Source organism: Myripristis murdjan, chromosome 8 (genome assembly GCF_902150065.1).
Source record: "Myripristis murdjan chromosome 8, fMyrMur1.1, whole genome shotgun sequence".
NCBI lineage: Eukaryota > Metazoa > Chordata > Actinopteri > Holocentriformes > Holocentridae > Myripristis > Myripristis murdjan.
The window spans coordinates 26,684,625-26,709,177 of record NC_043987.1 but is presented as its reverse complement, the minus strand read 5'-3'; the positions used below and the strand labels follow the sequence as shown (position 1 = coordinate 26,709,177).

Below are 24,553 nucleotides of genomic sequence, written 5' to 3'. Positions count from 1 at the left end.
ACCTGCCTGCATGTTATATTTCATAGAGGCGTCATATCGTCTTTCATTATTCAGGATATGAATCGCTCCAAGTCAGAAAATGTGATAAGGAATGGCATGTCAGGTCCAAAACACTGCGACTTGAATACGAAACAGCAGCTAAACATTAAACGCTTTCCTTCATACCAGCTGTCATGTGACAGGGTTTTCCCCCTGGCACATTTTTCTCTCGAGCTACAAGCAAGACTTTTTTTTTTGAGTAATTACTGTTTGGAAACTTTACAAATAGAATAAAGAAAATAGTTTTAATTAGTTCATTTTAGCCATTTTAGTTGCTCGCTCATGTCTCGTAGCAGGTTACTTAATCTTAGTAGGATTTTGTCTGCTGGTTCAGGATGTCTCCCAGTGCAATTTCCCAGTGTGAAATCTTTCCATTAATATGTGTTCATCTAGAAAGAGTGCACAGTTCAACTACTGTAATTTTACTGTGGAAGTTAATTTGGAAATTGGACAAAAAAACTACTCTTTGCACTCTACACTGTGTTAATGTTAATTAGCCACTGTAATTGTGCTAAATCTCCAAGTCTTGACTGTATGCGTAAACCAAGGGGGCATTGAATGAATCAATTAATTAAGGCAATAAAACCCAAACCTGCCAAAACAAATGCATCTTTGTGTTACGGCGACTCAAGAAAAGGGCCCTTTGTCTGATCCAATCTGTTTTCCCATCTCCCAGCCAGATATGGTAGTAAGAAATCTCTCCTTCCTGCGTCTGCTCCTGTTTTTTCTCAGAGGGGGTGAGAAAGAAAAGGATGAGGGAAAGAGAGGGGAAAGAACTAATGCATCAGTCAAGCAGCTTCTTGCTTCCAACAATGGGCTCAGTCTACTGTGGGCTTTTATTTACTGGACTCACTGGTGTCTGGACAAGACCAGCGGCGAGCAGAACTGTCCTCCCACATGCAGAAACAAACTAACACATGAATGCTGATGGAAGAGAACAAAAACAATTTATTCGTTTTTGAGGGAAGCCATGATATATATATTTTTATATATATATAAAAACACTGTCATTAAACATACTGTTCTTTTCTTACTGTAAAATAAATTTGATACACTAGACTTTGCACTGCAAGTCCGGTCAAGATACATAATCATACATTTACATATATAGATTTCTAAACAACTAGCTCATGTTCATTTGCTTACCCCAGGGTTCTTCTCTCACAGGCGGATGACTTTTTTATACAAGAAGCACATCGTCATTTCCAATACTGAGCTGATTTTAGCTGCCTTTAGCCAGTAGCAGCCCCATGAAAAATTGATATATTAGAGTTAAGGCCTTAGCAAACCTTTTGCCATGGCAATCGTTCAATACTGGTCGTCTGAACCCTGGGCTAAACAAAGTCGTCTTAGTGGGTGGAAGAGCGGACTCTGACATCTAGTACCAGCTCTGGTCCTGCTCATCTTTGGCTCGCACACTCAAAACACACATCTCAAGCTGTTCGAAAAAGCGTTAAATCTTCTTTTTTTTTTTCTTTTTTCTCATTCATTACTTATGTAACTTGAACCTTCAACGCCTCTAACAGTCTAGTTCATAAGAGCTCAAAGACATTTCAAAGTTAAACACAGCAGTGCAGCCAAATGATGCAAAGTTTCCACTGGTTTACCTGTCAGGTGCTACATTCATTTAATGTATAGCTACGAATGTAGGGAAAGCTTTTTTTTTTTTTTTGCTTTTTTTCCACTGGAACAAGAACTAGGCAGCCAGAGTTCGTTTTCCACCCATTTGTCATTTATAAACCCCAATTCTGTAATCTCTGCAAAACCAGCTGCTTTCGATGTTTTACTTTTAAAGACATTATGTCCTGAAAGTATCATTAGATTTGACACGGTCTATTATATAAAAAATATATTTATACATATATATTTGCTTATAAAACCAAATTGAATTGGCACGGGGATATAAATAAAAGTGAAAGAATTTTCACATTTAAAGTTTAAAAAAAAAAAAAAAATTAAATTTGGTAAGGAGAACAAAAACCCAAAAACATTCATTTTACATAAAAGTGCATCTGATTTAAATGGATCCTAATCCAAGGCTTCTCAGTCAGGGATGTTTGGCCCAGACACACATGAGCAATAAACTGTCAGGCCAACATGATCACATTAAGATCAAGGCCTTTGGGTTATAGTTCGAGCTTACAAAACATTTGTTTCATCGTCACATATCACCAAAACAAATCCTGTCACTGCTTTTTTGGCACAATCTAGGCAGAGAATACTTACTGAGGTCATACTGAGGAGTTGCCAGAAAAAAAAAAAAGAAGAAGAAGAAGAAAGGAGAATAAGGCACGTGTCGAAGGTAGCACCATGGGAATGGGTGGGGGGGTGGAGTCATTATTAATTAAAAAAAAAAAAAAAAAAAAAAATCCTAAAGGAAAAATCCAAGCTTAGATCTCACACTGTAAAATATCACTGATCTTTCATGTTTAATGCATTACAGGTGCTATATTTTACTTTTTTGTTGCACTAACTCTCCATAAATACGCCACGTCTACCGTTCAGTTAATGGTTTCCTACATTTCCCAGAAGGCCTTTCAGCAACCCTCAAAGACAGGCTGCAACTTTTTGCATTCAGCTGAGGAGTTTACATGCAGGCAGAGAGAACAATAGTGACAGTGAAAAGAGCAAGAATCGAGAGATGACTCACTCCAAAACAGAGCGTGTCGTGGCTGCAATGCATTCTGGTGTATTGTGTGAAGAAATTAGTATTTTTTTTTTTCTCACCATTTCTATGATGGATTTTCCCCCGTTTGGCCGTTGAAAGTGTAAAATGTTAAGTCTTGAGAGAAGCCCATTCTCCTTGATTCTGATGCACTGACACCAAAACCCTGACATGATCTAGATAGCTAAAAATATGCCAGGAGCTTTTTGGAAATGTGTCAACTTCATGTTGTCTACCTTTGGTCTCTTTCAACAGGAGGAGGACAACAGGAGGAAGATACACCAAATGACAAAGTGGGCTCAGAAATGTAAGGTATATCACTAAAAGTTTTTTTTGTTTTTTTTCCCCAACAGTGTAAAAGCATTTCAGGGTGGATTTTTCCTTTATGAAAGAATCTTTGTCAAAAAGAAAGGTAGGGACGGAGATAAGCAGATGCTGTCTTTGTAACACTGTTGGTTGCGCACCGTGTCAGCCACAGCACTGGATGAAGCTTCAGCTGTAGTTTGGAGACGTCACTTGACGTGACACCTGACGGTTCAGACTCATGTCAAACACGTCAGGGATCCAAGCGTCTCTCATAATGGCCTCATAACAAGTGAATGTAAACACAGGAGTAGATACTTGAGAATGTTTATAAGGACACAATTGGTGTGTGACCCATGAAGATCTCTTTGGAGTGCATCATTCTTGAGTGTGTGCGTGTGTGTGTGTGTGTGTGTGGTTGTGTGTGTAGGTCTCACAAGGATCACCAACGAACCAGGTACTTCATACTCTGTGTTTTGTTTCCATCTGGTGGTGACTCTTGTAAGAGCATGTGCTGCACTGGGGTGGGTTTTCAAGGCATCACATTGACTGTGATTGTCAACAGCAACAACAGCTCTGCCATCTGGAGCTGTGTGACAGGAAGTTTAACGTTCCTGGAAGAATGGCAGCGAAGGCTCAATGCGTTTGAGGTGACACCATGTCCGGAAGAGCCTGGATTTCCGCCGACGGGGTCATGAAAGCTACAGATGACCAAGACCACTGAGCTACATCACGGTTTGAGTTCAGAAACCTGGTTTAAGTTCAGAGACCAGGAGGATCTCAGCACAAAATCTGTGAGAAGGGATGTCTGAGCAGCTCCTCGGCGCTGGGCCTGTGCTTCGCCTCCACAAAGATGCAGCGGATGAAATCCCGTGTCTGGTCGGAGGTGTGCGAGGGCAGCAGGGGGTTGGTGGGCTGGGTGGCTATCTTAAATATGGCCGCCATGGCCTCGTATTCAGCCCAGGGAGGCTTCTCCGTCAGCATCTCCACCACGGTACAGCCAAGGCTCCTGTAAAACACATGCATAATCTGTTTTGCTTTGTCACTTGTTTAAAGAAATACGCCCACATTTTGGGCAAAAAAAAACTTTTTCTGACTTACCCAGACTGAAACAAGATGTTTGATATCATTTTCACCTCTGTGCATCCAGTGGTTTAGTTCCTATGGGTCGCATCTTGTGTTAGCTCAGCATAAAGCCTTGAAGTCTATCGAACATCTTGTCTCAGTCTGGATAAGCCAGGAAAAAGGCATTTTGCCCAAAACTTTGGAGTATTTCTTAAATTTGTAATGAAACTACACTTGACAAGCTACAACAAACACCATATGCTGTGGCTGCTTACTTTAGGCTGACTGAGAGCGGCTGTCTGAGCTGCTCAGCTCTAAAGCTCTGATGGAATGGGTGCAAACTTTCTCCCTGTTCGCATTTCACACTGTTGACAATTAACTTTACTGTAATCGGTGGGCCTCCTCTGTACTAGACCCAGACAGGCCGGGAAACCAGAGGAGTTTGGGACGCACAAGCCCTCCCGGGGACCATTAACTAACCTCTGTTATGAGCCGTCTGGCTGGCCTTTAGCCAATCACATCCCTCGCCTGATGGGTCACCACCCAATCACAGGGCACAGGGGAAGACTTGGGCAGTTTATGCCTGGTTCTGGCTCTATGTGGGAGAGTGGTGGTTTTCTTCTAGGAGCTGGTGAAATAGTGCAGGATCCTTGGCTTACTGAAATGCTTTTCCCTTGAAGCGCACAGTGCCTCTGCCACTTTTAGAATGTGAAAGAATTCACATCGTCCAGCCAAGAAACACGTAGTGGGTACTTTAGTTAAGGAATGACCTTCCTTATTAGGGCAAAATAACTCCTTGTGATTTGGAGTCCTATGTGCAATACTCTTGTCAAAAGATTTAGTCAGTGCATATAAACTGAATTATCTTTATCAGGAGATTTCCTCCAATGTACTTCAAAGATGTGACAAAGATTTCAGTGATTTCCCTCAAAGCAGCGTTCGTAGCCCACATGTAAAACTTCAGGATCTGCACCTCTGAGTTTATGTGCATGCTTGTCAGTCAAACAAAGATTAGTTTTACTCCAGCACTATTACCAGAAAGTACTTCCTTTTGCAGGAACAGATGCTCCATTGTTTGTGACACAACATTATGAATAAGGCTAGTTACCTCATAAATGCTGCCATAAAAGGGACAAATTGAGTTGTGTTTTAAGATTTTAATATCTAAAAGGGATTTTATTCATTTTATTCCTTCTTTTTATGGGTTTCCGGTGATGATGTGTGCTGGTTGCTGCATGTGTACTGAAAATAAGTAAATAATAAATTCTCCAGTGCTACAGCTTCTATGGGGCTGAATGAGTTTGTATCTCAACAGTGTAATGACAATCTTCTTGACTTATAACATATTGCTTCAACATGGAGATAGTTAACATTTTCACATAATTTTCTAGCATCAGTTGACCTCTGAGTTTGCCAGCAATCACAGTGGGTTAATTGGTAAGTATTTTTGTTTTATTTCTGAGTTTGTAAAAATTACAGACACAGCAAATTCATACTGGACTGAAATCGTGGATGCCATTCGTAATAATCATAATTATGAAAATCTCCCCAAGTACTGTAAAACGAATTCAGCTATAGTAAGCCATCTGTCCAAAAGTAAAGACACTTCAACCTCTAACCCTAAAAACACTGCCTCATTTAACAGGAAGAAACGTAACGATCCCTGTGTGGAGGCTGCTGGGTGTCTCCTGGTCTTACCAGACGTCGGCCTTCCTGCCGTAGCCCTCTCCACTGATCACCTCCGGGCTCATCCAGTAGGGGGAGCCGGTCACAGAGCGGATGCCGGTGCCAGACATGCAGATGGTCTGCAGCCTCTTGCTGGCGCCGAAATCTCCCAGCTTCACGTTGCCTGCTGAATCCCGCAGGATGTTGGCACCTGAGGCCCGGACATGTAAATATTATATTTAACCAATCACCTTTGACATACTGGCAAACACCAACACCTATCTATATATTAAAACACTGTCTAAACAGTTGTCCAGTGTCAGAATATATTTATCTGTTGTCTAAACAGAGTCTTAACTTCTTTTGGCACAAAGCTGAGGCCTTTTAAGGTTCAGTGGGCTACCTTTGATGTCCCGGTGAACGATCATGTTGCTGTGCAGGTAGGACATGCCCTCCAGGATCTGTCTGGTGTACTTCCGGGTCACATTTTCTGTCAGAGCCCCGTAAGCCTTCAGCTGGTCCTTGACTGAACCCTGAGAGGAAGGAAGCACACGGTTTACATTCCATCCGCTAAAGACACTGTGACAACAACAACATTGGGCTGTGAATACATCCAGGACTTAAGGCCACAGATCTTCCTTATCGCTGCCAAAGCTCTGAGCCAAGGACGTGGGGACGGGGAAATTAGTGGGGGAGCCGAGCCAAAACCAGGTACCTGTGAGGTGACTGTGATGCATTCAAATCCAGGGCAACATAAAAGCTAAATTGTTAAAACCTTGGCTATGAAATTTAGGTGGGGATGGTGGGTCCTTGTCTATACCGCTTTCCTGATTGTAATTTGATAGCAGTTCCACATGCATTAATAGGATTTTGTTTCATCTGCGCCACAATGTTTTACTTTTCACTGATATCACTTTGTATGTATGAATGTATTGGCAGTGTGTTGTGCTAAATCCTTGGTGTGTATGAATACATTTCTTAAATGCAACAACACTACGTCTACGAAAAATTTCCTTAACGGGACAATAAAGTATGTCTTATCAAATCTTTTCTTAAAGCATTCTCACTCATGCTCCAACTTGTCTCGGAACAAAAAATTCATTTCTTTTGGTGTTTGCTCACTTTGCCCCCACCTCCCCCTCTTGCTCTTATGGCTCTGTCACTTGGCTTTGACTGCCTGAAGTCAAACAAAACAATTTCTCAACCTGTATATCAATTAGGCAGAACCTATCTAGATTACATCCAAATTGAGCTAAATTACAAAATATTTGTATCAACACTAATTACATTCTAAACTTAATTGTGTCCAAAGGTTTGTGTACATGAGCACTAATCGGTCATGGAATATTGTGAAGGGCTGCAGGAAATGTGACTGAAAAACGGCAGCACTTTCCGGGAAAACCACCAGACCCCCTGCAAATGGATTTCTCCACCACTTTCCAAATCAAACTTAAGCCCACAACTGGAAAGAGAAACACGGAACAAATTCAACCACATTTCATCACGCAAAAGTAGCAAAGACCAGCTTTGGAATCCACCTCATAAGGCATATTTTGCACATGATAAGGGCTAAGATTGCTCAAGGAATGCATCCACAAGCCTGTCACATGATAACACATAGACTGAGATGAGGGAACTGATTTATACTTTGTTTTTTAAAATGGAAAATCAGGGAAGCCAAGCTGCCACAGCTCTGAGCCCTGAGTCAAGCTTTGACGTGAACACTGCTGGACTAACCCCTGGCATGTACTCCATGAAAATGGTGAGGGTCTTCTCGTTGTGGTCCCGCAGACAGCCGTAGTACTGAACGATGCGCTCGTGATGCAGATTCTTCAGCAGCTGGATTTCACACTCCAAAGCGCTCACCTCCTGTGCAGAAACACAGAGACGTGTGGAAATGAAGCTCCGGATGCAAACAAAACAACACTGCTTGGAAACCGATCGAAAATTAGAGCTGTCATATTCAAACAATGCATCTTTGTACTTTACTATTTTCAGCTGTAAACAAAGATACATTTCTCAGATAAGACAAAGATCCTTAAGCTGAAAAAGATCCACTTATCACAAAACAAAAATACATGTAACCATAGACACAGAGACAACAAACAGTTGTGATTGACTGCAGGTGAAATCTGCCAAAAGTGAAACCCAAAGCAGAGAATAAATGAGGCCAACAGTTCAGTTCCTCAAAAGAAGTTCCTGTGTTTACCTCAGAGAATGTGGCCACAAAGGCCATATCACAAGAGGAAGAGAGAGAGAGAGAGAGAGAGAGAGAGAGAGAGAGAGAGAGAGAGAGAGAGGTGGAAGAGGGGAAGGGAGAGACACACAAAGTAATCCCAAAGTCCCAACACAAAAGCCCACTAAACAGATAGAAACAACAACAACTGATTCATATCCGCTACAGGCTGGGGGGGTGCGGATGGAGCGGTGGAGGGAGGAGGGGGGAGACAGGACTTTGAGGGGTGACGGGAGGCCAAGGCAATGCTTACCCCCCCCTCCACCAAAGACACACACACACACACACACTCAGATACAGGAAGTGACAGTGCATGTTTTCTCTGTGGCAGACAGGAAAAGACATTAAAATGGGGATGGGGGGGAGAAAGAGAAAGGCAAACACCTTTTCGATACATTCCTCCTCTTGGGTTAATTTCTTACTTGCCAAAGTATTTCGATTCCAAGTTAGCGGTTAAGATGAAATACGTGGCTTCGGTCCTGACCTAAGACCTCCAAAAACCGGAACAGAGCTGCATTCAAGTTTTATTCATTAACCCGGTGCTCAATCAGCCATGACGGCTACCTGCGCTCCAACCTCGTGGCCTCGACAGGTTAACATGCACAACAGGTGACCTCATTCTTGGCACTGCTGAAGCTCGAAGGTGGGACAGGCTAAGATTCAGTCATTCAACAACAAACTGAGGCGATTTTATTGTGTGAGGATTAGAGGAATGTGCTACACCATCGATATGAAGAGGAAATGACTACTGAACGTGCAACCTGAGCTGGCCATGAGCACATCCTAGGAAATTTGGGCTTTATCAGAAAATTTTGCATGTACCATACATCAAAAATGTTTGTGGTAAAAGTTCCTAACTCACCAACAGTGTACTGCATTGGCAGGGATCAATCAAACTACTTTCTAATCACTATACACTCGCAATATCAATTAACACTCACACAGTGCTACAATCAAAGTAATTACAGCAGGTGAGGGAATATTTACAATAACAGAAAAGCAAGCATCTCACCTTGCTGGTCTCAGGGCTGTCAGGATCAAACTGGACCTGCTTGGCAGCCAGCTCCCTCCCAGTATCCACATCGTAGCAAAGATAAACCCTGCCGAACGCTCCCTGGCCCAGCAGCTTCCCCCGCCGCCACGTCACTGGAGCACTAGGCGCTGTGAAACGACACACACTCTGCTGTCCAGTCACGTCTCGTCACAGGGGAACATAAAATACGCAATGCATCATCTTCCTTTTTCCATAAGATGGGAGAAGCATCTTTTCAGGAAAACATTCATTTAAGGTTTCTGACCCCGAGACCTTAATCTCGTATAACTTACTTAAATTGGTTTGTTTAATTAATCAACACTACTTTGGCTGTCTATGGGAAAGCCTCATCCTTCATTAATTTTAAAGAGACATTTTAAATGAGAAATCACATTCAATGTAGGTATCTATGCTTTTATTCTTATTTTTATTACTGCATTAGTGTAAGTTTCATGACCCTAAATAGGTAAGATTTAATGTCTCATTATACAAATCCTGTTTAAGAGGCTTTTCTACCCTGCTAAAAGTAAAATTTTGGGGTCCACACTTTCTACTTAATTTTTGGGCATGAGAACAGTCAAACTAAAGATAATGCATATTGCCACAAAATATTTGCTACTAGCAGCCTTAATCCAAAATACTGGCATTGGTATTGGCCTTCAATCTACTGCAATGGAAACAAGCCTGCTGGCATTTTTTGTGTTTTTTTTTTTTTGACAATCTTTAAAAGGATTACTGTCTGCAACTAAAAGCAGCTTTATGATTTATTTGATTAAATAAATAAATCAAATAAATTCATTCATCCATCCTCAGTGCTTCAATCTAACAATTTGCTCCTATGGATTTAAAGTCAATCCAAAAAAGTGAAATAAGTCGGCTCTGCAAATGAAATGGAAGGTAAAGTGAGTATAGGTTGGGTCAAGATTTACACTTGTGGGCGACAGGACGCTCCTGGGGGCGGAGCCTGCCCTGGGCATCGACCAGCTGCCAGCTGCCCAGGCTCTCCTCGCTGCCATTAAGCGAACGCCGCGAGGGCACCAGGGTGAACAGGTTCCCCTGAGGGCGGCGTATCCGTGGGAACGTCCGTCGACCTGGGGGACGGGAGCAAAGAGGTTGAGGTCAGTAAGAGATGATGGAGAGGAGAGAGCACGGATGTTAAGACTTCAGAATAAGAGTCTGACCTTCACTGTGGTCCTTATGGTGCAGGGAGACGTGGTACCTCCGGGGATAGGTGCCCCCCTTCCCCACCACCCTGTCATACACATGATTCTCCCGGTCTGAAAGCAAACAAACAGCCAGAGGTCAGAGGTCAGCCGGATTACAGTGTGGTCCAACCACAGTTGAGCTCCGTCACACACTCTGTCACACAACATCCATGTGACCTACTTTATCTCACTTTCTTGTTGTTGCTTATGCTGCATTCAGGTCATATGAATAGACAGAAGCTTCCTACTTTAAAATACCTTCAGTTGAACTTCCAGGTGGTAAATACTATGTTGTAAGAGATTTGGTGACCGATTCATCACCAACAAGAAAAAAAGTGGATGATCAGTGCAGGGAATCGTATATTCAAATAGATCATTTTCTGCGCTATACTTTTTGAAATACGGACAGCAATCTGCATATTCAACTTTTTAAAGTGACAAGGTGGGACTGTTGTTTTTTTGTTGTTGTTGTTTATGATTGATAACGCAATGAATGAAATGCTGTTAATCATGAATCTCTATAAATACATGCGTGTGAAGTGTGAAGAAGCTCATCAGAAGCAACAAAAGTCAAAAGGAAACTTCCATCACGGCGTCAAACAAGTTTTAACATGCGAACATTCCCAAGTTGTTGCTTTTGGGCATCAAGTTGTTCTGACAGTTTGGATAGATGGGTGTGAGATGGAAAAAGGAAAAAGGAACTTTTTTTTTTTTCATTTTTCTCTTTTTCCATGGCTTATAAAGATTTATGTAACTGTCTGCTTTTTGCCCACATTGCCCCTCTCCACCAAAAAAGGGAAAAAACGAATCAATAAAAACTTGATCACAAAAAAAAGTTGTTCTCACAATCATTCCTAAAATCCCATGTGAGCACAGCATTAAAACAACACTGCCTCATTGTTACTGGGAGATGAGGTGGTTGGGGGTTGTATTGAAAAGTGCCATCTGTGAGTATCTTTTCTCGGGGTCGTGATGGCGCTCACCTGAGCACTCCTGCCGATTATCAGGGTAGCTCTTGGCTCTGTGCATACGAGACTTCCTCAGCGAAGGGCTGGATGAGAGGGGGAGGAAATAAACAGTGAGCGGTACAGAGCAGCTTCCCAAAGTAAACATGCAATCTCTTCATACCAGTATTGGGCATTAATGTGCAATTCAACAATGCATCACGATAACACCATTACTTTTTCCGATGATGCGCAATGTTGATTGCTATTTCAATTTCAGCAATTATACTAAGGTTGTCAATGTTAAATACAAGTTGGTTCATTTGTTATTTGCATCTCTAAATGAAAGATTGAAAATTAAATATGCATAACCTTTATCCCCAACCTCTTCCACTGAACTGTCATGGCCAAATTCATTCCTGTCCACTGAGTTCAGAAAAGGCAGAATTGTTTACTTTCTTGGGTCTTTGCTCATTTACAGGAGAGGTTACAGAATTATCCCAACTTTTGAGGGTAATGGAAAATGTAACCCTGGATTTTGGGAGTATAACAGCAAAGTAATACAATAAACAGTGTAATGAATCACTGCTCCCATATTAAATAAGAACTTTTTTTTTAAATGATTAGATAGGCTTAGCTTTGTCCTCACCTGTCTGAGTTGCTGTCCAGAGACTGACAGCTTCCAGAGACGGAGTTCTCGGCACTGCTCCATGGATCCAGCACCTACAACACAGAATAATGAATGGTGGACTTTGTTATTACGCATACTCTTGTGATTGCACATATGGAATGTTTAAGGGAGGAGAATCCACCCTAAAACAGAATTCAAATAGGTCAGGCAGTATTTTCAAACAGTACAACTCTCTCAAAGCGAGAACTCAGAGAAAACATTTTTTGATATGTGATATTTTTCTGCTGCAGCTGCTCTGCTGACAATGTTTGACCTTCTACATCCAAATGGACTTTCTGTTTTGGCTGCCCTTGCCTTTTTGACCCAGAAACTATCCCCACAACTGCAGAAAGATCAACCTGCTTACAGTCACAGTGACCACAAAATCACTCTTAATTACTCATTATCAGCTGAACAGCTCCTGAAAATTACCAGAAAAACTCTTGGCTGTTGATTCGAGCTCTGTAAGACTTGTTTATGTGTTCAAATCTTAATCGCCTGAGATCACTGAATGCACCATGTGACTTCTATTTTCAGGGGTGGATTTTTCCCCCTTTACTGAGCAGCTATGACTCACACACTGATCGCTGGTCTCAGGGATGAACTCCCCCTCACTGTTTATGCTGGTGTATGAACCCTGGCGGGCGATCCTCTGCTGGCGTTCAGGCACGTAGCCAGGTGGCGGGGAGCTACGCCCCGTGTTCTGAGAACCTGGGATTAGACAGGAGTTATGAGGATACAGGAAAACATCAGAAATATGAAAAATGGTAAATTAATAAATCTACATATGTGGCCGCACAGGCATCTGGACTATGTTCAATGCATTAAAATGTGAAGCATTTTGTCTTGATTACATGATAATGAACGAAGCACAAGCTCAGTGTTGATTACAGAAGTTATAAGGCCCAGTCGCTCTCCCTTGAGGTTTCATTTTCCATGGGAGTACGGGCAGTGCAGCAGCAAAGAAGCAAAATCTATAACCACACAATATTATTTTGATATTACCACCACTGTCAAATAAAAGAAAGAGAAGAAGAAATACAGAAGTGTTGCAAAAAACCATCTCTCTCTCCTTAAGCACAAATGGGAAGAAAAAAACATAGTCAGGGATGAAGAATGGATGAATTGTTGCCGTTCTGCCTGAATGGGGTTGCTGAGAACCTATTTTAGTTTTTACAGCTCCCATCATGAAGTCCTAATCTCAAACCCTCCTGCAGCCCCTTCAGCCCTCCCCCCTCGCTCCCCAAAACAAGCAACATTTCTAAACCAGGCCATTGGCCCAACACACTAATAGCATCCTGCAATCTGATTGGCTGCTGGCCAGCAGGCATTGTAGAGCAGCCAGTGATGGTGAACAGGAAAAGGAAGAGGACCCACTGCTAAGAAGGGAAGCCACAGAAACAACAGCCAGAGAGAGAGAGAGAGAGAGAGAGAGAGAGAGAGAGAGAGAGAGAGAGAGAGAGAGAGAGAGAGAGAGAGAGAGAAAGAGAGAGAGAGAGCAAAGGAAATCCAAAGAAAGTAAAAGGTGAAGCTGCTGCTGGGGCACTATGAAATGACAGTAACCCTTAAAGCACCAAGTTAAGGTGGCACTACCCTTCCCCTTTTCAATGTGTGTGTGAAGCAACTTGTTGCAGGGAGGACGCTGAATGACAGCAGGGAGGATTTACCAGTCGATAGATGGCGCCCCCTGGGCTCGGAGGCCTGGTACACAGTGCTGACATCCCCCGTGGACTGAGAGGCCTTGATCCGCACCTGCTTACACACCGTGTGGTGGGAGGAGGGAGAGGCCTGCGGGCGGAGACAGAAGCATTAAATATGGCCGCACAAGATATTACACCAAATATTCTGAGAATACAGAAATGAATCAGGAACACTGATTTTTCACAACATGGCTCCATAGTGAGGAAACAATAATGGTGTAACAATACGTGTAAATGCACGCCTAGTCTGTGTGTGTGTGTGTGTGTGTGTGTGTCTACAGGTCTCACATTGCTGTGTTCCTGTGTGAGCAGCAGGATCTTAATGCTTTTCATGGTGGAGCTTCGGTCGAGCAGGTCGATCGCCTTGTCCAGGTCATCCTGACCTCGCAGAGGGATGGACAGCTGCCAGGAACACACATATACACACACACATAATAACACACACACACACACACACACACTTAAATATATGTACACTCATAAGTACATGCACACCCATACACCTCCACATATGCACATCTAAAAAAGACATGTGGAAACGCATACACACAACTATGCACACTAATAGGCAAAGATGATTATCGCTGTTGTCAGGTGAAAATCATATATCTTCAGAGTGTCAACTTTTCAGGAACTAAAAAAAAAACAGTCTTGTTTTCAGCTTGAGAACAGTGCATTTTTCACTTCATCTAATTACAGTAGTTGTGAAAATTTTTCATAAGCACAAGGGTTGTAGGACTTCCTTAACCCATGGAGGAGCAGGTAAATCCTCAAATGATGTTACAACAGGAAAATCAGCAAAACTGGACATACAGGGTTTCCTGCACAGTTACATATTTATAAACAAACACATTTGTGCACACATTTATAGATATGCAGACAAAGAAGCACGCAGACACATACACAAAGACACGCACAGAAACACACACATTATTCAGGCATCCATAAATAAACAACTGCACAAAAACACATGCATGCAAAGAGACATGTGCACACAGAGACACAAACTGCACCAGAAACTGCACTTTACCTCATTGTTCATATAGTGCAGGTCCAGTTGCTGGCCAAAAACAGTCTTGACTTTCTGCTGGATATCATCGAACAGCACAGGCCGTCCAAACATCAGGATTCTATACAAACAAAACCACGCAATCACAAATCACAAAGAGATATTACAGACGATTAACATCTCCTGACCTGGAAGCTGCTTGCACACAATGCACACAAACACATGTGAGCAAACACACTCACACTCACACACACACACACCAGCAGCCATTTTCAGCATGTGCAAATTCCTCTAAGTACACCTTGCATAGTTGTGGTTTGTGCCGGCAGCCACAGCCTAACCACAGTCCTTTCCCTTTCCACTCTCCGGCTCACATACCAGTCCGAATTAAGTGCTGAAGTGTGTTTGCACTGATTCTAGACTGCACACTTTCTCATGAACTGAGACGTGTGACCGGACAAGAACAAGTGAGCGCGCTGAAGTTTGTTTTGCATGCTCTACAACATATTCTCTTACCCGCATATGGAGGTGTATGTACAGCGCACACAACATGCAGAGGAAAAAAGAAGACAATAAACTCACCTCCTCTCTCCTGAGAACTCAAATTTTATCCTGACATCGTCCTGAGGGACAGAGGAGGCATGCCAGTCAAGGAAGGGGTCACGGGAGGTCACCAAAGGTCAGGAAGGAGTTATACGGGAAAAAAAATATTTTGTCAGCATTTAAGGTCCTGACTTCTTGGTTGAATGCTGTTTATAGTGAACTCAACTTAAAGGGCTGCAACAATGGGGGATTTTGGAGCAAGCCTCTTCCTGCTATTTTTTTTTTTTTTTTTTTTTTTTTGGAGTGATGCAACTGTGTGCAAAGGGGTAGCTGAAAATTTGGTGTATCACCCAGAAGACTGTCCTCTTTCCACATCCTCCAGAAATATCCCTCTATCTTAATGTGCCAGCTCAGGGACTGTAATTTTCACCATAATTTTACTTACATCTTAATTTTCGGCATTTACAGGACACTCTTGGTTTTAGTGCAGTCTGACGATGCCCATTGGGTTTTTGTTGAGTCCATTCTCAATTTACATCTTAACTCCCCTCACTGGATTTTAATCTGTTGATAGTTTTAATCATTTTTTCTGTTTTTTTTTCTTTTTTTTTTAATTTCTTATTTTAATATTTGATTTTGATTTTACCCTTTTTTCTTCAATGTGTTTTCCATTTTAGTCTTGGCTTTTATGTAGAGAGACTGTTTTAATCATGTACAATTGTATTGTTAATCCTTCTGCCATGACTGTAAAGCACTCTGGGTCAGCTCCTGTTGTTTTTCAATGTGTTACATTAATAAAAGCGACTCGACTCTTATCCAGAGCAACTTGCAATGATTGATTGTGGGGATCAAACCTGTGAGGTTATGGCTACGGGACAGTCTTGCTACCCACTTTGGGCACTTTGCCGCTCCAGCATTACATCATTAATACCAATATTTATATACATGCAATTGTAAGAAAACTGTGTTTGTACTCTGGGGCCAGAATGACTGAGTTAGAGCTAAGAGAGATCTCCAAGGACATTTGGATGTAATTATTCTGACTTATATGAATTTCAGTTAATAACAAGGCTATTATTCTGCCACTCAGCGCTGTTTCCATTAACTCATATTCAAATTCTTGCTCCTGTGGACAATTCTACACTAGCCAGGGCAAAAAAGAACTAGCTGTGGGTTAGTTAGTTATGCAGTTTTCATTCTAGTTTTCATTTATATTCTAGTTTAAAGCTAAGATGGTGGTAGGTGGTTGTGTGGCGAGACATCACCTGTCTGTTGGCCTGCACCGGTGTCTTGGGTTTGCCAGTGTCATACGATGGCACAGGCTGGCGCCGTGTCATCTGGAGGGCAACCAGGTCCTTCATTATCGAGTGGAGAGCCTGCCTCTCATCTGGAGAGGATAACGGGTTGGGAAAACATACAATTAGAGTGAGGATTGGAAGACAGATGTCTTCTGTGTGTCTGTGTGTGTGTGTATGACAGTCAGAGAGAGATAAGAGGCTCCAGCACTGGCCCTGTACTAAAAGGTGTGTAAACTGCAGACAATTAGTCAGTCATCTTTAACTAAAGCCATATTGAAAGTATCTCATGACAGGGTATTAAGAGGCAAGGAAAGAACTGCAGTGTTTTTGATATGCCTATTCCCATGTTTGATCTCAGGGCAAGCTCTGCTTTGGCTGTGTTAGCTCACGAAGGGAAAATATTCGCCTTGTGTAGCTTGGACAGACATCATACAGCCCCGGGGCAGCACAGAGAACCAGACCCCCGTCTCTATAACACTGAAAACCAATCCTTCACCCGACAGTGTCTGGAGCACCAGCTAACACTGCCTTTCGGCCTCAGGGAATGTGTTTGGTGTGAGAGCGTGTTTTTATCTCAGCCTGTAAGGAAGCCATGTACCGAAAGTCTGTCTAACATCACAACAGAGAACTTACTCATTTTGGCGATGTGTGTGTACGTGGTCTCTAAACCGATCTTCAGAAAGTTGCCTCTGAAGTGCCAGCCCACCCACAGCCTGTAGTGGTAAACACCATTATCAATTAGTTGTGAGAACAAATCTTCAAATGACAGTCAGAAGTGAGATTTTCATTCTAGGAAAATGGCATTCCTGATTCTTAAGATTTTTTTCCCAAAGAGGTAAAGCAGAAAGAGACAAAGAGATGAAGTGACAAAGGTTATCACACAGACTGAAAAATGTAACGGGAGTACATGATGTGCACCTTGGCTCACTGAACCAGTTGGATGCTCAGACAAGGTAACCTGAAGGCCTGTGTGATAAAATGGCTGTATTATAAATACACTAAATGGTATGTAATTCATTTGCACAATGAGGTATTTTGATGTGACACTGGAGAAAAAAACAACTAACTCTACTGTACAGAGGAGGCCCGTTTTCATGCCTGGTTCCTTGCAGGCATGTAAAAACAAAGAACAGAGACTAAAATACAGACTACACACACTCAAAGACTTTCCTGGTTGCAGGCCTGCGTGAATGAGAAAGTGTGTGCTGCACGTGAGAATGTCTGTGAGTTTTGCCCATGAGAAAAAATGACAATTGGAAAGGATTGAAACTCAAGCTGCATTGGCACTGATCAGTCTGGCGAGATCCATATGGGAAGAAAGTTTTTACGAGTATTTTGCCATTTTACAAATGTGCCAGCTTTAACCTTCTCAGACTGCATGAGCTGCAAAACACTTATTAAGCTGTGTCAAAACTCCACTGTTGATGTTGAGCGGGCAATATAATTTTTTTATAAAGAGATGGCTGCTTGGAGCCAGATACATATTTTTCAACAATCTGCTGTATCCCTCATCAAGGTAGCGTGTTAAAAAGGGGGAAATGTATTGGCCAGCACATCCAAAATGACAACAGCATTATAAAGTGAGGTATTTCCTTCAATGGATTGGGTTCCCAGATCTGTAACAACACACCATGGGATTTAAACTGACAAATTCAAGAATGCAAATGGAGTTTGGGGTGCTTTTGACTTGGATGTCCTTAAATGTGAACACAGCTCTCACAGTTATTTGATGGGATGAATACAAGATCATGTAGCAGACAAAATGGACTGTTACCACATTTAGAAAGTGCACCAAAACACAACTAATCACTGTCTCATTAATTACAGGGACCTTGAAATAGCAAATAAACAACCTCAACAGTAACAATTGTGGTTAGAGTTTTTCTAGTGTTTCAGGCCATGTCTGGTTTGAGCATGAACTACTGCACATGACAATGACCGATTTTAAAGAGTTTATATTTTTGCAACATACAGTTATGACACAAAGTTCATCGCTATCAACAACCTTAGCCTCTCAGGTCTTAATGTCTCAGCTCTTTCAGATCAATTACTTCCAATGATTGACTCAAAAGAGTGGTATAAATCAGAGTCCACTGTAAACACAGCAATAACCTCACTCTGACCTGAGCTTCACCTCGCCCAGGAATACATTACAGCTATGTATGCCTGTCTGGTGTACATTAATGTTATGTTTGGGTGCCTGGTTAGCATAGAGAAACAATGTCTAAAATTACAATACCACAGCAAATAGGAAAACAGCAGGATGGAGAAACAGCAGTGACAGAGATGAAAAGTGTTAGAGGATGTAAAGAAGAGGTTGCAGATGTCTGGCCGAGGTCATACCATGGAGTAAAAAGGCCGTCTGAGGAGAGAATGCGGACGGGGGAAACTATGGCTGTACATGAAATGGACAGCATCGGCACCTGAGGCAACTCACTGACTCTGTGGATTTCTGGGTAATAATCACCCACAGGAATGCCGGGCATGTCCGTCTGTGGTCGCCAGAGCGTTGCCACGTTGCTTTCAAGCTTCCTTACCACTCGCATGTTCTGCTGCCAACGGACGAGGTGCCAAAGACTTTTCTCCTTCAACCCTTCGAACTCCAAGCCTTTGGCATTTTTCCCCCTCCGTAAATGACATTATGTTTATGAGGTGTGCAATTCCCGCCAATGCATGCATACAGCGTTGAGGAAACACAGCGCTCTGCCCACAGTTTAACAGTGAGGGCACCTGATGGGGGCAACTAAGAGCTCAAATCATGCACCACAAGGGGTGCTTGTGGTTGATAACACGATGACTGGTCACTCTTTTCTCGGCTGTTTCTCCTGATTTTAATTACCTCCCAAGCGGAATGTGGGGAATTCAGTGGAGAGAGAGGCTGCTCTCTACCAGTCCAGTCAGCTGTGCCCGCTTTATTTTCCTTGTATCACATTTCCAGGACTAGCAGGATTTACATGGATTTTCCGCCCCCCTCTCCTCTCTGTCTGCTTAGAGAGGTGTTTAGTCTGAGGCTGTTTTTCCCAGCCACAGTCCTTGCTCTGTCTAGGGCTAGTGATGCATCTGGAGTCAGTGCCTTACTGCAAAATCCCCTGGCCTGACATCTCTCCTGTTTCAGGTGCACTTGTGCTCTGGGTTTGGAACAACCCAAAAACATTTGTTATGTTCACATCTTGGAAAACAGCTGGTGCCTGACCACCTAAAGTTACAGGACAGCACATGATTGGCAAAGTTTTAACACAAATAAACACATTCATTTCCCAACATTAACTTTAAATGCTATGTGTTCTTATTATCAAAATATGACTTATGAAGATGTACATGTATGTATTATGTAACAATATTTCAATATTTAGCTCTCAAGAATAAGATTTTTCCCACAGCAGTATTCAGTCAAGACCCAAATTTAGATCAGTCTGTGAGAAAAGGAAGTAAGAATTCCACTATTATGAAACTTAAACTTATCGAGCAATTTTTAAAACACTGGCCGTGAGTTTTCACACAAATCTCCCATTCCTAGTTATGTATTCAGAATGAGCTTCATGTTATTGACACAAATGTGGAATCTGGACTTGTAAATGGAAATACAGAAAAATGCAATGGAGGCAGTCACGTTAAGGAGACAGAACAGGTGCATGTGTTGTGTTAGGATGCATGGTGGGTTATTGATGCCACTGAGAAGAAGAAGACCGAGGACAAGGAGCAGGAGAACACCAACACTATTTTATGGCTTAGAAAGGACACATGTTTATTTTGACTTGGGTGTGACTTAGTGCCAGCACTGCCAGGTCTGATCCTGCCGGCAGCAGCTGTGATGCAGATTTTCCTTCTTTCCTATCTGACATCACACTATTACGCAGCAAATATGGAATCAAGTGTGGATAACTGCCACTGCTGTCAAGGGATGATTAAGTTCATATTAAGCCTCATCACTGCTGCTACGAAAGAAATAGCTCACCAAAAATGAAAAAATGTCATACTCTACCCACCCTAATGCAAACAGTAATAGTTGTAAAGTTTGTTGTCAATGTAATCCACTGAGTTAGCTAGCACTGCTCTGTAGCAGCTTTTTCCAAAACAACTGGGGTGGATGGGAACTGGTTAGCTCCAACAGACCAAAAATTACCCCAAACAGCACATTTCAAGTGTTATGAGGCCAGAACATTGCTTAAATCCAATATTCAATGCACAATCTATTAGATTTCCACACTGACCACCGTCTGGTTGCCTTACAGTGATCTGGAGTCTTGCTGCCTTCATGTACCCCTTGTCAGCTCATGCTTCATGTTTTACAGTTGTAAATAAAACCTGTTTTATATTCAAGCGCTTTTTGTCTAAAATAACAAAAACAGCTTTTTGGTACCTATTCTGGGGTTGCACAGAGCTACTTTGTGCTACAACAGCTTAATGACAAGGAGAATATCTGCATCTGTTTAGTATCTGATAGTTTCATAACTTTGTTGGCTACAGCAGCAACATCAAAGAGTGATTCTGTCAGATCTTGGCATCCTCAACATCATGTAAAATTCAATTTTCTCATTTCTATAGATTGCTTAAACTGGATCATTCGGACTTGCATTTTTTCCCTTTTTGGAAACAACCTCCAGTTAACCCAGCTGCTCTGAAGAAGGCTGGTATTGAGATCCGGCAGCTACTTTGCTGTGTGTGTTATACTGGCATCCAAACATCAGCACTGTTTCAGCTGATATGAGGGTGACAAGATATTGACAGTTCTCCTATTTTGGTGAAATAATCCTTTAAGTAAGTAAAGAGTCATTAGAGAGAGTGCTACCCCCAAAATAAAAAAGCCTGTCATTAGCTATGACCTCTTCTGACCCCTCGGACCAACAGGAACTTGAATAACACTGGAATAATTTGCCTCCTCCAACTCAAGTCCTCAGCCCTCAACTCCTTTCACCCTCCTCTCCCTTTGACTTACTACGGCCTGTAACTAACAACAAATAGATCTCTTTTCACTTTGGCGGCAAGGGAGCTAATTACAGGAAAATTCCAATATTAATGTCTTGTCAACAACTGGCCTAATGTATCGCTATGCAAAATACTACAAAAATAATACTACGCAGTCATATACTAATCTCTCACTTAAAAAAACATCCTTCATCCATTCCTCCTCTGTTTCTCAGTGACAAAATGCTCATGTCACATGAGACCAACTGTGGGAACAACCTGACAACAGCAACAAAAGGGCCGGTGAGTGTTGCTGAACTGTGTCAAAAAGAAGTGTTTACATGTCAAACTCTATAAATTGCGTTCTCTGTGGAATTAAGTTGTTCCTAATTCAGTTGTTAAAGACTAAAGATACACTTAATGTGGGCATCTTTCCAATTCAGTCTTCACAGCAAAACAAAATTTTTCAGTGTTGACCATTCAAAATTCAATATCATGAGCTGTAACCTAAATAGAAAATGAAATGTAATAATAATAATAATAATAATAATAATAATAAAAACTACTACTTGGCTTGTTATTGCAATTGTATTAATGTGTTGTTATTGTGGTGTTTTGTTGTCATAGCGTGCCTAACAACATCAGACAAATGGACTGCCGATGAAAACCAGCCTCTTCACTAACTTTCGTATATTTTTACATTTTAAATATTGATTAATGTGCATTATCCTCTCTCAAATAATCAATAAAACAGAAATATTGGTGGCCTCGGATGTTCGAGTAATGAGATTCACCACCAAACTGAGGTTTTTCAGTTTCATATCTGCAAACTACCTAAAGATGCATTTTGAATCACGGCTCGTGGACGTTACCTGCGATACCTGTCAGGTGCACGGGACCTCACCTGTTGCCTTGACGACGCGGCTCCTCGCGGCTGACCTCTGTCACCTGTGTCGCGCGGCAGGGATGACGCGGCGGGCTCAGCCGTTATTCATGTCCGCTGCCTGTTCAAGCGGACCGAGACACCGAGGAGTGTGTGGGCGCCATGGCGGGGCTGACCCCCCCAGGTAAGGCTAAGTTAGTAAAAACACAAGCTCAACACTGTCCTGGTCGTGAAAAAAAAAAAAAAAAAAAATCAATGTCACATCAGATAAGACCGGTTGGAGTTTCACAGAAAGTATGTTCCAACGGAAAAGTCCACCTCACTCTTCTCCAAACGTAACCCGAAAGTCCTGTGCTGTTGCCTCGGCGGAGCTCCTGTAAACATTACTTTCCAAAACAACATTTTCCCAAACCGCCCCGGTGGATGTCAGCTCACCGGAGAGCCGTGTGGTCGTGCTCAGTCCCGGTGGAAACCTCTCGCTTTGACGACACTTGAGCTACAAAAGGTGTAACAACAACCGTGTGGCCTGTATGAAATCCATCTGTACGCGAACAGCACACCAGAGGAAAAGACCGTGCGATTTCCGTGATTTTGATGGCCTCTCTTCCTGCTAACTTTGCAGATTTTCCCTCTTTGGGTTGCCAGTTTTTTTTTTTTCTTCTTTTTTTTTTTCTTGGCTTCAACTTTCAACAGTGTTTATGAATAACTGCATTGTCGTGTGTGGATGAATTCGCCTCTAAACATGTCTATAGAGGAATCTATATGGGGGCCTATATGTGGCCTAAATAACCAAAGCACGGAGGGAAACTGAATCAGTGAGCGACTTGGATGGCTTACAAGTGAGCTCAGGCTTGTAAAAAATAACCGAATGAAAGAACAATGGCAGCAAAAATAATAATAATAATAAAAAAATATTACTGACTGCACTTAAAACTTGCACTTAGCTGTGGCATTTGTAAAGCGAAGCAAAAGTTTGGTCACTTCCATCGACGCCAGAATCCGCAGAGCACCGGACTGTTGCGATTCCTGCAGCATTCAGTCATTAAAAAGTGGATAAAACGCTGTCTTTTTCCATTACAACACAAGTACTCACAAAGTTGGACGAACGGCAAAAGGGCTCAAGTGATAGCGCATAACTTTTCGCAACCAAAACAAAGTAAAAAAAAAAAAAAAAAAAATCTCTAATACGTCAAACTTCCTGACAGAAAAAAAATATCGCCACCGGAACCCGCTTTAATGTTTCCAACGGAACATGAAAAGTAAACTCCGAGCTGGGATCCACGTTTTGCTGAATGCCGTGACTGCCCGGTGTCCTCATCCAGATTATAACATCGTGGATTTAATCCCAGGAGTACTTCTCATTACGGTAACCAAATTAACGCCGTGCAATCTCGGTGGCGCGCCGCTGTGCTCGGTCGATGTCTCACTCTCTCTCTTTCTCCGCGGGAGCGCGCACCGTATTATTCAGTGGGGCGTACCAGCTGTGACGTCAGCATGGCAGCGGGGGCCTCTGCTACCTTCACACACTGTCGGAAAAATGGGAATCAAACCTTTCATTTGCGGATCCTGGCTGGAAAAGTGTGAGCATGGAAGCCCTGTCGACACCTGATGGTGAAAGTGATGTATTATTGTAGCTGCACACCAGTGTCGGTCTATGTAGCCTGTCTAATTAATGTCATAAGTGTGCTCTTATTAACCCTCTCCTGCTGCAGCAAAAATATAGCGTTAGCTGTAGTCTGCAAGTAACCCTGCAGTGCTTTCCTCTATTTTTTCCAAATAAAAAAATTGCAACAATTTCTGATTCAAAATGCTTGCTGTCAGAAGTAAGACGCATAACTTATGAGGAGCACTTCAGAATCAGATATACTAAAATAATTCCTGAAGGGAAATTGGGTCAGTCGCACTTGTTCAAATTCTCAAGAGAAGAAATTATAAGCATAAATAGAAAAAGAAAGAAGAAATATAAAAACATGTGCATAAGACATTTGTAAAAAAAAAAAAAAAAAAAGCCCATTTTGTGTAAATATGTGCATTAATCCTTCTTGTGCATTAATCCCAGCTGTAAAAAAAAAAAAAAAAAAAAGTATATGCATTATGTGTACACATGAAAGCTGCTTTTTCACTTATGCATTCTTTAGTCTTGAGTTAGTGTCTTTAAGGGCTTCCCAGTGCCAACGTCATGAAACAATAAGTAAAAAATACAACAACCTTAAAGCAACATGTAAAAACTCAAACTAATTTCTATTACTTGCCTGCAACACACACACACACACACACACACACACACACACACACTCACCCCTCTGTCCTGCTGCTAGGTTGGCTCAAATAAACGTCATCAAGAGACAATCCTGGTGCAGCAAATTAACCTTCTTTCCACCAATGGCCAA

The 24,553-nt window shown here is 42.1% G+C and overlaps 1 protein-coding gene across 2 annotated transcripts; it reads right to left on the bottom strand.

Moving 5' to 3' along the window:
- Positions 1-1,514: 1,514 nt before the first annotated feature.
- On the bottom strand, positions 1,515-23,323 carry map3k3 (mitogen-activated protein kinase kinase kinase 3). 2 transcript variants are annotated; one of them, XM_030058683.1, is made up of 17 exons: positions 22,185-23,323; positions 17,009-17,088; positions 16,343-16,464; positions 15,117-15,157; positions 14,556-14,655; positions 13,814-13,927; positions 13,493-13,613; positions 12,403-12,536; positions 11,805-11,878; positions 11,195-11,262; positions 10,188-10,283; positions 9,936-10,097; positions 8,986-9,134; positions 7,475-7,606; positions 6,141-6,270; positions 5,771-5,948; positions 1,515-4,016 (listed from the first exon to the last, which is right to left on the bottom strand). In XM_030058683.1, exons 2-17 carry the CDS (start codon positions 17,010-17,012, stop codon positions 3,788-3,790), a joined length of 1,854 nt encoding a protein of 617 aa, XP_029914543.1. In that variant the 5' UTR covers positions 17,013-17,088; positions 22,185-23,323; the 3' UTR covers positions 1,515-3,787. The 2 variants fall into 2 exon arrangements, with proteins under 2 accessions (XP_029914543.1, XP_029914544.1); XM_030058684.1 differs by lacking the exon at positions 22,185-23,323 and adding an exon at positions 22,153-22,161.
- Between the last annotated feature and the right edge of the window lie 1,230 nt (positions 23,324-24,553).

What these genes read in the sequence shown, in the direction of transcription:
- map3k3 (XM_030058683.1), bottom strand. An exon ending in CGGTGCAGGCCAACAGACAG is followed by an intron (nt 15,158 to 16,342) that starts GTGATGTCTCGC and finishes TCTGTCCCTCAG; the next exon opens with GACGATGTCAGGATAAAATT. An exon ending in CGTTCACCGGGACATCAAAG is followed by an intron (nt 5,949 to 6,140) that starts GTAGCCCACTGA and finishes TCCGGGCCTCAG; the next exon opens with GTGCCAACATCCTGCGGGAT.